This window comes from Microtus oregoni, unplaced genomic scaffold (genome assembly GCF_018167655.1).
Source record: "Microtus oregoni isolate MIOR12 unplaced genomic scaffold, Mior012 000029F_ref0000214, whole genome shotgun sequence".
Taxonomy (NCBI): domain Eukaryota; kingdom Metazoa; phylum Chordata; class Mammalia; order Rodentia; family Cricetidae; genus Microtus; species Microtus oregoni.
Window position 1 is genome coordinate 29,595,106 of NW_024543088.1, and position 15,261 is coordinate 29,610,366.

General features: G+C 36.8%; 1 protein-coding gene across 4 annotated transcripts in view; it reads left to right on the top strand.

The window, feature by feature from the left end:
- Ccdc50 (coiled-coil domain containing 50) overlaps window positions 1-10,803 on the top strand; it is a 63,911-nt gene extending 53,108 nt beyond the window's left edge. For all 4 annotated transcript variants that reach the window (XM_041677890.1, XM_041677889.1, XM_041677892.1 and 1 more), the window contains 2 exons: window positions 2,566-2,672; window positions 4,790-10,803. In XM_041677890.1, coding sequence (XP_041533824.1) covers window positions 2,566-2,672; window positions 4,790-4,809 — 127 coding nt within the window. In that variant the 3' untranslated portion in view covers window positions 4,810-10,803. The remainder of the gene's footprint in view (window positions 1-2,565; window positions 2,673-4,789) is intronic.
- Window positions 10,804-15,261: the final 4,458 nt, after the last annotated feature.

Here is a 15,261-nt window from a genome sequence, read left to right on the forward strand (position 1 = left end):
TGTATCAAGGTAAAATATATTTGTTTTGGCGATATTGGCTAATGGACATTGTGGTGCAGGCAGTTTTGAGGAAGTTTGTCTCTTGGGGTGGGCTTTCAGATTATATAACCTCAAAGTTCTTCCATTTTGTTAAGAGTGAAGATTTTTTTGCTGTTACAAAGTTTATAGTCTAATGGCAATTACTCAGATCACTGTGCTGACTTTGTTAAGTGTCGTAGGTCAAAACTTTGGGTGTAGGTAAAAACATTGGGTGTGACAAGCCTAATGAGCCACTTAGCCTGACTCAGGTACAGGCAGCTAGAGGATGAAGAACATTTAGCAATCATACTAATTAAAAATATAATTTCATAAGAAGAGAAGAAAGCAGGTAATTGTAATATAATAACCATAGCATAAACTCTTTTCCCATCTTTAACCATAAGTATTACTATTTTTAACACAGTCCTCTTCATTGCAATATAATAATTGTGTAGGAAACCGTAAGTCTAGATGTAGCCCTTGTACTGCCCTAGGAAATTTGCTATGAAATGGTCTCCCCTAACGGCTGCGTGAACAAGATCTGAACAATAGCAATATCAATGAACGTGGAAGTGGGCATCTTTTGCTAAGTTCCAACCCTAAACAAAGAATCACAGGCAACTATTGACTGCTGAGAGAATAATTAGCCTCTCCCAGGGATGAGCCCCCTATTGGTTGTCCAGTGCAAAGTGGGCAGCTTGAAACCATATGCACACAAATGGATTCAGCAGACTATATTGTATATGTGTGTATGTGTGTTTGCATTTATGTGTGTACATACATGTATCCTTGTGTTACATATGTAACAAATATAAACAAAGAAAAAGTGACTCAACGAGAATGAAGAGGGACATGTCAAGGACTGGAGGAATGAAAGATAAGGAAAAGTGATGTAAATCCATTTCAATTACAAATAAAATATAATTGAGAACAGCTGAGCGGAGCAGCATACCAACTCTGCATAGAACTGAGGGTGTCTTGGTGGAGTGAATTGGTTATCTCTAAGGACGTCCAGTGCTTTGTCTTCAGGTTTGGGGGTCCCTGGAGAGGTTTATGAAAACCTAAGAAGAACCATTCAGCTACAGTGATAAACAATGCCCTTTTCTTGGTTTTGGCTCTAAACTTGGCTACTTTCTAAAGCTAAATCCTGAAATCACTTGTTCTGTCTCAGTTCTTCCTAACGTGTCTTATGTCACCTTGTAAGGTGTTGGGAATATCGGTCAACATTGAGAAAATAATCACGACAGAGTCAGTATTGTACACACATGATTCTGAATGAAAGGATTGCCATTCTTACTGGGCATTGTTTTTATGCATATAGCAGGAACAAAAATATTAAAAAAAACATTAAATTAAGAATGTATTCAACTGACATTTGAATGTTTGTGATACAAGGATGAAAAGATCATTCTAGCTGGCCCTTGGTGCTCACTGTGTGCTATTCTCTTTGGTTTGAGGCTGCACAGAGCACAGATGTTGATTGACCTCTTCCATTTCAAAATATCCAGACACACATGTCATATGTGCAGGCACTGCTATTCCTGATGATACACATATGTAGGTAGCTCTGTGTTGGAGCACTGCTTCTGGAATCTGATCCGTTAACTGCGTTGTTGGTGTTTAACAAGTGTTTACACTTGGGTCAGCCGCTCACCTCATCTGACCATGCTCACATGTATACTTATGTTGTAGTTTCCACATTGAGGATGTGGAATTCTCCCTGAACATATAAGTTGTCATTTTTTTTACCCTTCCTAGTACCCAGGAAGTGATTTCTGCTAGGGATAAGTGGAGAAATTCAAACATGATTGCTTTACTTTGTAGATTGATTACACAGGTAATTTTGTACCAAACTACAAGTTTTAAAACCTCAACATACTTATACCTTATGATTATACAAAAGATTCTATAATATGGTATGTGTGTGTACATATACCATTTGACTATACCTTTAGAAAATTAAACAATTGAACTGGTTCTTTTCGTTTTCATTAATGTCAAATATTTGCAAAATTCTATTTTAATTAAATTAATAAATTTAGAATTTAAAAATTTCCTTTTGACATTTTGTTTCTCTTTGACATAAAACCTTGTAATCGAGTTGCACAGAGAGTACCATGTTTTTAAGATAAATTTTGCCACCTAGTGGACAAAGAACCACTGTTGCTTATAAATGGTCTCCCATTCTTGGTTGCTGCTGCCCTTTCGGTCCTTCTTTTCTTCTTTATTTAGCTTTATTAATTTATTCACTTCTTTTTCCTGGCTAGGATCCGGCAACATGAAGTAAATGATTGGCAGGCCATACTTCATGCACATTTGCTTCCATCAGTACAATGCCTCACACATATTAGATACTGGGAAAATATGGTTAGTGGATTATAGGCATCAAGAACAGTAAGGTAAAAATAATTTATTTAAGGACATGTAACTGTCCAGGAACTAAACTAAGAATTCTGACACACAGTAAAAAACTTATGCCGTGTTCTTAGGGAAAGATGGAACTGTAGTAAGCATCACTTAAGAGTTGTAAATTTTCACTCCCTGCAGACCCCCACCACCTACAGGGATGGACCCTGTGGATCTGGACCACACGCATCTTACAAACCAGCACAGTGCCACTCGTCATTTCTCAAAGGCGGAGCCCTCACATAGAGGTACGGAGCGTCTGTGAGGTCAAGCTGAGGTCCTGTAATAGGAAATGAAATCTGTCTTCCAGTTATGGCAGGGGAAAGCACGCCGTCCTATGCCGTCCTCCTCTCGTCAGTTACTAAACACCGCAAGCTAAAGTACTCGCTTTACGTGAAGTGCAGGGTGTTTGTATCCTCCACGTGCAAGTCAGTGCTCTTTATCATATTATTGGAGGGAATCGCAGCACACTTAAATCCATTGGAATGCTTTATATGCACAGTTTAAACGACAGAAACCTGAAGGCTGAAGCTTTTCAAAACTAACACATTCTTCAAACAGTTCCAGAGTTTTGGAGCATTTCGAATGTAAACTTTTCAGATTTGGGGTGCCTCAACTGCCAATATGTAGTCATATCAATTAAAAATGAGAAATTAAGGATAGTCTGTGCATATGTTTCAGAAAAAAGTTCTGAAACCTAAAACAGTTTTGATGCAAGCATGTTGGTGATGTTCAGCCATCTCTGACAGTAGGAATTAGATTTACAGTGTGTACATATACGTGCCACATAGCTTCTCACAGATAAAAGGTGCAACAAAGATGAGGAAAGAGACGGAGAACTATAGAAAATTAATAATTTTATAATAGAAGCATTGTTAGATGCATTTGTTTTCCCAGTATATACATACACTGAGATACACACACGTTCATCAATGTTACTCACTGAAAGAGTTCCTTATCTTCAAAAGAGTGGTAGTAAAATACATAGTCCAGAATTGTCAGTTATGAAAGAAGGCTGTGTGTGGTGCTATATTCCTATAGTTCAGACACTTCAGAAGCAGAGGTAGAAAGATTGGGAATGCCAGGCAAATATGAACTACATAGCGAGACCTTGCGGGGTGAGGGAGCGAGTGAGAGAAGTTTGCAGAGCAGGTTACAAATGTTAGGTCTTCATATTTGATGGAACTTCTTTGAAGATTTCTTAGGTGAAGTTTTTATCATTCTTTTTTATTTACTGATATTTCCAACATCTCTGATGTAGTGGAAGTAGCTTGTGGGTGTGTTCTTTCTCAAAGTTGAATCATTTGGGGGCAGGGTGTGTCTGTCTGTCCTCCACATACATTTGTTACAACGTATTAAAGTGACAAATTGATTCTGTACATGAGATTTTATAAACAAAGGCTTTTTAGAACAAAGCAAAGAGGAACCACTTGAAGTGCATATAAATGAAGATGAATCTGGGGTAGGGAGACAGTGAAGTTTTAAACTTGCATCTTTTTATTAAATTAAAACTTTATAGAGAACTTGCAAATGAAAGAAAACATTGCACAGCCAGATTCACCAAACCCAGTGTTTATGCATTGCAGTGAGATAGTATAGTAGTTAGGAAGCTCAGATTTGGACCCAGTGTGTATACACTGCAGTGAGATAGTATAGTAGTTAGGAAGCTCAGATTTGGACCCAGTGTGTATACACTGCAGTGAGATAATATAGTAGTCAGGAAGCTCAGATTTGGACCCAGTGTGTATACACTGCAGTGAGATAGTACAGTAGTCAGGAAGCTCAGATTTGGACCCAGTGTGTATACACTGCAGTGAGATAGTACAGTAGTCAGGAAGCTCAGATTTGGACCCAGTGTGTATACACTGCAGTGAGATAGTATAGTAGTCAGGAAGCTCAGATTTGGACCCAGTGTGTATACACTGCAGTGAGATAATATAGTAATCAGGAAGCTTTCAGATTTGGACCCAGTGTGTATACCCTGCAGTGAGATTGTATAGTAGTCAGAAAGCGTTCAGATTTGGACCCAGTGTGTATACACTGCAGTGAGATAGTATAGTAGTCAGGAAGCTCAGATTTGGACCCAGTGTGTATACACTGACTGCAGTGAGATAATATAGTAGTCAGGAAGCTTTCAGATTTGGACCCAGTGTGTATACCCTGCAGTGAGATTGTATAGTAGTCAGAAAGCGTTCAGATTTGGAGTTTACTTTCACTCTCCAGTATTTATTTTGCACCTTTGCACCATCAAAAAATGAAAAATCCGTGACAAAGTTAAGACTACAAAGATAGCTTTATATTTTTTCGTGATTCAAGTGCCCATTACCTGCATTTTAATTGTCCTTCCTTTTTCTTCCTTCCCCAGGTTTCCATAATAAGCAGTAAAAGAAAACAAAAAATGGAATCTGCCTTGAAAATGGACTTGCTGTAGCACATATGAACTGAACAATGCCGAATGCATTCCACATTGGCTGTCCTTCTGTGCCATTCCTGGAGTTACTCTCAAGTATTTTCTAACTATAAACAATTTCAGTTCTCTTCACATGTTTTGGTTTTTCTGGTCACTTGGGCAGTGTAAGGAAATACAGCATCTGAATATTGGCCGCCTCTTCTGAATCTGTTTCCTGAGACGTAATTAGAACTTCACAAAATGACACTTGCTCGGTATAGGGTATCTACATTTAGGGACTAAGGTTTATTTAGCAATTAGAAGTGTGCAGAAATGGATTACCAAAAATCATAGCATTTTGATTCAAGAAAGTATAGTAAAGTATATGAAATAGCCGCTTAGTTGTTTATTAGTATGATGTTTTGAAGGATATTGTCTTTGGTTTTTATCCTCTTTAGAAAAAGTAAAATGACAACAATAAGATATGGGGGAAATGGCCAGAACAGTGGAAGTCTGGGATTCTGAACACATGGGTCAGTGGAGGCTCTGGAGAGCCACAGAACCTGCTAGGGGGGTGGCTTAGGGTGTCATCCTTCAGCATTGTGCTGCTCCCTCCATGGCAAGGCTTTCTGAGGCCCTAAGTATATCATGTGCTAATATTTATTTGTAAAACCTTAATTGTCCAATCCTTTCACTCAGGTTCATAAAGAATCAACTGAAAATTAAAGGAAAAAAAATAGCCTTTCATAGCTTTGATTTTCCCCAATTTAATTGTGGAGCCAAAGGAAATAGAACATTTTCCTAAGAGTTGACGCCATCAGTCTTATTTGCTGTGTACAGCAAGCGTCTTGCTCCTAGGATGTAACAGTTTTTGTTGGCAATCTCTCAGTGATGTCTTTAGCACCTGTAATAATTGGGCTCATTCAACAGAAAGTTGAATTTGATGAAGTGAGTCTTTGTCCAGGTGTAGTTCTGCTTCTGTGTTGATGGCCATTGTATTCCTTTCCACAGCACCTTTAAACTCCCCTTAAAACTTCAGTCTTTGTCAGGCTGCTAATTAATAGAAGGATTTATTTGCCCATACCACTTAGTTAATATAAATAGCAGCCAAGCTATGTCTCTATCTGATTGACAGTCTCCCAGCTAGATTTGCTGTTATTTTCATTGTATGGGTTTTTTTGTTTGTTTTGTTTATTATTTTTTTTGTCATTTCAATATGCTGCTTATTTAGGAAAGAAAATATAGTTTGTCATGAGATAAATAATTTAGGGACTGCCTATATTCCATTTGCCTTGTCTTTCCAGACTGTTTTAACCTTGGGGAGGATTCTGGGAGACTGTTCCCAACAGATTTTGATCACTGATTGTACATCTTTCTTTATAAAAGTTACATATAATAGAAATTTGAGTGAAGCTGTGGGCAAGAAACAGACAAAGTGGTGCAAACATTTGGGAAGTGTGGAGGAGAGGGAAATTATACGCCTGAGTGCCATGAAATACATATAGGAAAATCTTCCTTTAAACAAATGGAAAAATCTAGCCTTCAGTCCCATTGTGTACAATGGTTTCCATATCAAAACTTAGTCTTGTTGGCTTATGCTAATGCTGTATCTTTCTTTAAACTGCCCTGTGATTTTACATCATGTTCTTTAAAGATATTTTATACTGATAACCTTAAAGAAAAAAATGTAACTGCATTTTTATTTGATAATTAGTCAAAACAGGCAATGTTTTTTGCCATATTTCTGTTTTATAAATGTTTACTTTTGTATTTCATGAAATTATTATTTTTACTTTAAAAGTGCATTTTTTTGCTTTTCATGAACTTCATTTCATCATATTTATTGTTGTAAAATGGACATATTACAGTTTTAAAAAATGCCAAGCCACTTAACCAGAATGCTGGAGTCTTATCTGTGGTGGTGGATGGCCAAAGGAATACGGCCCATGTGATAGCCAGCTCAGCATCAGTATTGGAAAAAACTGTTACTTTTCAAAGTTTTTTTTAAAGAGTAGAATTTTAAAATATTTTGTTTATTTTTTGTAAAGTGAACAGTTTTTAAGAGTATCAGTAATTATTTACTTATGACTAAGAAGATAGAAAAAATTTCTTAATTATTCTTAATTAATGTTCTCAAATTTTGCTATCACTCAAATAATGCATTTTTGAGATGATAGGAACAGCTAATAGCTCTTAATGAACTGCCACTCTTCACTGTGGTTCCTGCTTTTTAATTATCATTTTTATATTAAAATGAATACATTTATTTTGTTCCTTCTGTTGTTGCAGTTTGATGCAGCTTAATTATTAGGTCTATACTGTATTATGTTTTGCTGTCAACATATAGACTAATTCTTTTCTTCTAAATTTCTTTGTAGGTCTTGCCCTTAGAGCCCCAGTATTACTGAATGAGCACAGTCTGTTAAGGAGTCTCATCACAAGGTTACCTGACATGATGCTCTCCCCTTTCCTTCCCTAGAATTTTTTCAACTATTAGTTAGAAAAGAGCATAGTTAAAAGTCAGATTAAATATTCTAACTTGAAAGAAAATTGATTCCAGTATTCAAGCTACTGTATTCAAGCTACTGTTAGTTATAATTGCTTTGTTGCAAAAAATAGATAATTGCTTCTTTTGCTCTCAAAGAATCTTGAGAAGTGACTTTGCATGTCATTGAAATGCTATGGGTCAAGTGATTTTTATAACAAATGGCAGTATAGCAATGAACTAAAAACCAAAACAGCAACAACCAAACTTTGGTTTTCTGGTCTTGAGAAACATCTAATTTAGGAAGAGAGATGTTCATAGATGTGCACCAGAAGAAACCTTTCCATAGTGACACTGGTCACATGGACCTAGATAACCATGTTTTAAAATATGTAACCTTTGTTTCATTGGATTCTAATACTGTTACAGCTTCTCTAAATCTCTTCGTGCCAAATTGAAAAAAAAAAACTACTATAATATGGTGCATTCATTTTGTTCACCACATAAGTGGTTAACATTTTATAGTCTTGAGTTTTAATGACTAATGCCTTTGTATAAAACGCACTTGGGAAATATAAAGATCTATTATTCTTGATTTCTTGTGTTTATTTTTTTTAATTTTGGTTTTTTGAGATAAGGTTTCTTTGTGTTACAGCCCTAGCTGTCCCGGAACTCACTCTGTAGACCAGGCTGGGCTTGAACTCAGAGAGACCTGCCTGCCTCTGCCTCCCAAGTGCTGGAATTAAAGGTGTGTGCTACCACCACCCAGCTGTTCTTGATACTTTTAAAAGATAACTTCTGATTGGCTGAGATCATCAGTCTGATGATCATTCGAGACCCATACAGAAATACTCAGAGGACAGACAGAATCTCATTTGAGGAGGATAGTGTTTGTTGGGGGAGCATTGACATTGAAAGGAAACATTGCTCACCTTGATTTCACTGCCTATGCTGTGTTATGTTCTTGTAGCAGCTCTAAAAAAAATCAAAACCTGATCTTTCAGGGGAAAAAAAGATTTTTAAAGTCTATAATGTGTGTATTATATGCTACTCATAGCAGAGAAGTCACTCAAGAGTCCCCCCATCTTACTTGTTGGTGCCTGTGTGCTTCAAGAGCCATAGCTGTGTATCTGGTAACAGGCTGCTTGTTTTTTCCTGCCCTGTGGTAGGGCAATGTAGGCAGAGAGAAGCCTACTGTCTAGTGTCCTGTAAATGCTGCATGGAGCAGTATTATCCAAATATGTGGTGGAAGTTTTTTGTTTGGTTGGGTTTTATTATATGTAAGACAATTAAAGGGAAGACTCAGAGACTTTTGTTGCTTCTGCTGTGTAACTCATCAGAATTGCTCAAATTTACTTTTAAAGTCTCTAAGAAAGCAAGACTAAGCTATGAAAACATTAACAGAGTCACTTTTCTGATGAGCCCTGCACTTTATGTCAGCAATGTCTGTGAAGATCAGTTTTGCCTTAAATTACTTTCAGTCCAACAGAGGCCATTGTGTTTGGTGTATATGTACTCCTGTGATCTCTCCATTGGCATACAATCCATAGAAGAGCCTCAGACATCATCAGCATCATCTGGAGCTTTGAGCTTCTTGCCCAGTACTTGGTTTGACTTCTGTATTAGATGCACTTCTCATTTTCCTGAGTAGTGCAGGCATGACCAGAAGCACTGCTAGGGGAGAATTCCCTGGCGGAAATATCCACACACAGTGAAAACTTTCTGAACAGTTGAGAGTTTCCTGTTCTTGTAATGGTGATTGTGCAAAGATATTCTAAGGGTTCTGTGGTTCAGTGACAAAATTAAGATTATTTTTAAGAATTTGAACAATTGTCTTTGGGTATTGGGATGCTTATTTACCATTAAAAAGAAAAATAGGAGAAAACCAAACAAAATGGAGACATTTATTAGACATGGTGATGTGAAGAGTTGTAGTTTATTACTTTTAAAAGAGAATTAGCAGGAAACATTGCCTATGGTAGAGAAGATAGAAGAGCCCCTTTACTAGGCTGTGCTCGATGCCACAGACTAGCACAGTCATGCAATCACGTGTTTACCATTGAAAGCCATTTCTTTTCTCTTATAAATCAGAGTGCTACGGCTAAACATATTCATCATAGGTTTAATATGCATTTGTGCATTTTAAGCAAAGCAAAAAGTCGTTTTCTCTTTTGAAGTTGCTTTTCATGGTATACTAATTTCAGCATTCTAGGTCAGGGCAGAATTAATTATGTGACTGTATTGCCCTGGTCTTCATTGATGAGCTTCACAAGTGAAGGGTTTGAGTAACAAATCAGCAAGGATTGCAAAAAGTAAAATTTAGGCATTGAGAGAGACTATACTGTGATGAATTATATACTTTGGGTGTATTCTGCTACACTGAATTTAAACTGTAATTGCTGGATGATTCTAGCTAAAAATTTGCTAATGCTTTGGGAATTAGAAAGTTGCACTTCTGAGTAAATTTTCTCTAAATTCCCACAGGCTATAGCTTTAGCCTTTGTTAATCTGAAAGACAGATGATCTTTCTCAGTGATAGCTATATTTTCATGTAGCTTTTAATAAGCAATCAGATATTTCATGAAATAATGTAAATATTAGAAAGTAAAACAGGAAAATGGCATATAAAAGTGACATTCTGAATGGCAAGTCTCTAATACTGGGTATCTTGTAAGAACAATCTATTCCTGCAAAAATTTTGGAAGGTACTAGAATTGAAAGTATAAGTTTGCTACATAAATCAAGTTTCTCAGGAAATTTGAGATGATACTGCCATTTGTCTTATAATTTAAAGATGTAATCTCCTGAGTTAAGCTCTGCAGGAACCATCCACTTCATTTTGTAAGAGCCTTTTAGGTATGGGGAAGTAGGTATGTTTATAACACATGAAATGGAAGCCCAAGGCTGGTCACTTTATTGTCAAGGCAGGAGGGGAGATAATGGCTGTGAAGTACATATTTCATGGAGCTGAATAGAACCTCAATAGAATATTGTCTCTTGTCTGAATAAAGAGACAACCTCAAACCACATGCCTATCTAGAGATTGAGTAAAACTGTGTGAATGCCTTAAGGTGACTAGTGGAGGTACTGGTGGGCATGTATGCACCCATCTGAATTAGGCTGTGGGCAACAGTCTATTTCAAACCATCTTTGTATAGCCCGAGTTGCTCCTGTCCATAACCTGTTGAAGAAGATGAGAAATACGGTGCTGGTTACTTTCGTGTGTCTGGGGAGGCTGACATCATTGCTTGACATCATTAAGGCACTGTCCAGTGTCCAAGCCTTCCTTCAATACCACTTGTACATCTACATCAGTTCATCTATGCAAGCTTGTGTTTTGTGGTTTGTATTTTACACCTGAACATCAGGTTTAGCATTGGTGTTATAAATAATTTTTAAACCAAAGTATTGTATGAGTAAGTCTGTGTGCTTTGTTTTTCTGGATGGTTTGAGGTAAACACCTATCTTGTCTTCTCTTAATAAAGTCATCTGTTTGTTAAGTCAGTGATGGCCTCCTGTTTTTATTACTATAGATGAAGTCTACAAAGTCTAAGAAAGTTGTAGCAGTTTATTGCTGTGGGAATTCCGTCAGCCAATATAGCCTTTAAGATACTAGTCCACTTGGGTGTGATCTCTTATACTATAAATGCAGCCATAATTTCATACTCTCTCCCCCATCTACTGGATTTGGTCCTGGTTCCCCATTCATGCAGATGATCATCTGTGAGTCTATCCCTAAATAAACAACACTTTATTATTGTCAATTCTGAGGTAGTGTGGGATTACTTTATAGCTTCCATCTTCATCTGATGCCCACATGAGTCCCAACTCTATGCCTACTGGGATAGGCCAAGAAAGTCTGCAGCCCAGAGGTGTCCCACCCCTGCCTTCCTGGCTTGATTTCACTTACTAAGTGGTTTTATGCCAAAACCCTGCCACAGCAGAGCTACTTCATGGCAACTTGGCAATTTTCCAGGCTCGCACCATGCTTCACACCCCCTGACATTTTCCCTGACACACAGGAACTCATGCAGCTTCTGGCTTGTGTTCCCTGCTCGCAAGCTCTGTGCTCTGTAATATTTTGGCCAGTAAAACAACTTTCACTAAGTACAGAATTGATTTAATTGCTCTAAATTTGTGAAGCAAAGCATATTTGTCAGCATTTAGCCAGGTATCAATGCATGTAACTAAAGCCAGCAGGATTGTTTGCTCCACCACTGTACAGTGAAATTTTCAACAAAATAGTTCAAACTGTAAATCATCAAAGTACCCCTATTTTGTGTGTGTCATTGACAGAATTGATATATTTTTTGAGGGGCTGGTAAAAAAAAAGTAGTCTGTATTGCACATAATAACCCTCTTGACTAAACTTCTATGAATACAACTAACTCTGGTAGACACCTAAGTTAATTTGGAGAAAATAGAATTATTAATTGACATTTATTTAATATTTTACCTTTACAAGGATTGTTCTTACTGTTCCAATAATTGTGATGTAAAAACATTTTGCAAAAATAAATCTCTTTCTAAAAATACATTGTTATTTTAATTTATAACAGAATTTGCTGTTGAAGACCTCTGAAAGCCACCTTCTAAAGTTCAAATTCTTCTCCAGTAAATATAATTGGAAGTTGTATTGGTTAACATTTTGTCCATTGACACAAGCTACAGTCAGTTAAGAAGAGGGATCTCAACTGAAGAAATGATCCTACCAGATTATCCTTAGGCAAATCACTAACTGGAAAATTTTCTTGGTAGATGTGGCAGGGCCCAACTCATGATGGGTGTTGCCATCCCTTGTTGATCTTGAGTGCATAAGAAGGCAAACACCCCTATCTATCTTTTCATAAAGTCATCCATATATTAAGTCAGAGATGGCTTCATGTTTTCTTTACTAGATGACCAAGAACATAACAGCAGTGTTTCCACCTTTTGATAAAATGGCACCAATAAATCTTTAAAAAAAATATTAGTAGAATTTTATCACTTCAATGGCTTTTATGAAACACATAACATTCTGTACAGTGAAATTTTCAATAAGTTGTCCAAAATATAAGTCATAAAAGAACTATTTTGTGTGTAATGTTTGTTGTTTCTCATCTGCGACATTTGTGGCACTCCGAACTTCCAAACTAAAATTGAGATTTTGAAATTATTTTACCTCCATTCAGGGGACAGACGCACCAGATATTTCCTCTTCATGCTGTATTTGGGTCTTATGTTTTGACCTGCAAACAAAAAGAAAGCAAAATCAGTGTGTTACAGGAGCCTATCACCCCTGAACCTGTTTAATGTTGCTCCTACATATACCCCTTTAGGACTGGTCATGTGATATTGTAAAACCAGTCATGGGCTCATCTCACTGGACAGTTTCTAGAGCTACAGTGTTCTGACAGATTCATGGTTTTGTGTTTCTTTGTGAGGAGTGGGATTCATAGTTGTCCTACCACTGGCATGATCTCTACTAATTTGTTTTAAGAGAAGTGTTTTGTGTATTTGTGACTGAATTTTGATTTTAATATTTTACATATAAAACTTAGAAAATTATTATGTTATCAAATACTCGTTAACCATTAAATTGATGAGTATCTTAACTGTTGAATCATCTACAGGGTATATTAAGAAAATACTTGGAGCTGTCATTATCTAGTAAAGCTGAATAGGCGAATGATGCTATTTTGTACATATAATTATAGTAAGAGAAGTGGATAATGAAAAATTTTAAGTTAACTATAGAGATGTAAGTTGTGATTTAGGAGGTATTGAAACTATATATAGAATATTCTTGATTTTGAAGATTTTATTAGAATTAAGTATTCTAAATAATTATGAAGCAAAATTTTATAACTAGTAAACTTTGTATACAATAAACTATTTCAACTCTCCATATTTATATATTTATGTATTAACCCTAATTTTTTCTGTTTGTATCTTTGTAACTATGTTTTATTGCCTCATTTACTTTTCTATCTATATCTATGTACCTATGTATATTTTACCCCTCTATTACTCTGTCTGCATTTATTTAAATGTTATGTATCATTTCTCCCATTAGTCTGCATCTATGTACCTGTATATGTATCACCCCCATTTCTAATCATGTGTCTATGTACCTATATGATTATTTGCCCATTCCTCTGCCAATATTTATGTACCTATGTATTTAACCACATTGCTCATTTCTCTGCCTGTTTCTACATACCTATAAATTTATAGCCCCCTAGTTTCTTTGCCTATTACTGTCTGTCACCCCTGACAATTCTCTCTCCATACACTCAGATATTTTTAAAGTATATTCAACAATATCACTTCACTAACAATGCTAGAAATAATAAATGACTCAATAGAAATTACCATTTGTGGTCATATAATGATTTTTATGTAATACAAAAGACAACATACACACACACACACAATGGCTGGTCACTTTTGGGTTTTAAATGTAGTCATTGTGAACAAACTTATGTAAACCATGGACTCCATTGTAAGAATAATGAGAACAACTGACCATTGAACAAAAGCTCCAGCACTAGGAATGAAAACCCTGTCTTCAAGCTGTTGGTCATAAGAGTCCAACAGGCTCCCAAAACAATATAGGCTATCGTCATTGTTCTGGTTCCCTCCCAGAAATTCGAAGTATAATCATATTGCTGAGTGTCATGCACTTCATATACAGGGCTTGAAGGATTAGATATGGGTCTAAACTGGAAGGGTCATCCTCAAGGATTAGCTCTCCCACTACCCAAAGATGCTATGCAACCTTCCACAATCATGACCTGTACAGCCTATGAACAGCAATGCCCAGTCCACCAAGATATCCCCAGTAGTGCAATATACATTCTTCTCTGTTCCTTCTCATATCTCAAGCTGGCTCCAACCTCATTATGTTGATGAAATTTGTCTTATACTTCTGATTCTCCTGTCTGTACCTGTTAAGTCTTGAGATTTCAGGTATACCACTAGACCACTATGAGGAAAATATGGGCTTTAAGGTAAGTTTCTGTGTTATTCTTTAAGATTGCCAGCAGAGGGCACTCAGAGATGGCGAGACAGCCTTATGCTTCCCACAGAAAGCTGATGAACTGATTTTGCAGAACAGATTATAGGAAAAGAAATCAGATGTTTACAAAGAGCTAGTTTGTCTACAAATACACCAAATGGGTATGATAAAGTAACTTAATAATATAAATAAGCATAGTATAAACTAAAAGTCCTGGTGTAAAGAACGGAAGACATGTAGTCTAACATGGCATTTATACATCTATATAGAGAAAGAACTGCATGTGAACCATGGGCAAATCATAGGCCACGTAGGGGTGGAAGAAAGCAAGCTTCTTCAAAGCAGAGAGTATTTCACATACTGAGAATAAAGGGGACATTTTGGGAGATTGAGGAAGGCAGCATGAGAGGGTAAGTTATAGTCTAAACTAAGCTGGTGGCACTTAGGGGCTTGTAAAAATGGTGACAGTTTAGAAAAAAAAATGACTGAGGGAAATGATGGAGGGCCTGGGCTAAGAACTGCTGAGTATGGTGGATGTAGAGAGCAGCTGTGATCGGATTCCATGCATTTATCGGGGCATCAATCTTCATGGCTGCTTGGTTTTAGCAGCTGCATCAGCAACCCATGTGCAGAAGCAGAAATAAAGGGATAAAAGTGACCCACCGCCGAGGTTGAGGTGGGATTGAGCAACAGGGAAGTGCAGGGCTGGATGTAAGGAAACAAATTAAGGAGAAGCACCTTGGAAGTGCCTGGGGCTAGGGAAAGGAAGTAATATTGTCAAAGGACAGGAAACTGTAGTAATATATGAGTTAATGAACCAGGAAGCAAAGAGCTTATTCTAAAGAATGAATTACTATGGTCACAAAATAGATACTTTAGGTATGAAATAGGCTTGTAGGTAAAGGAGTAATAACTGTAGAGGAGAAAGATAACCAAAACAAGAGTTCAAGGACAAATAGCTTA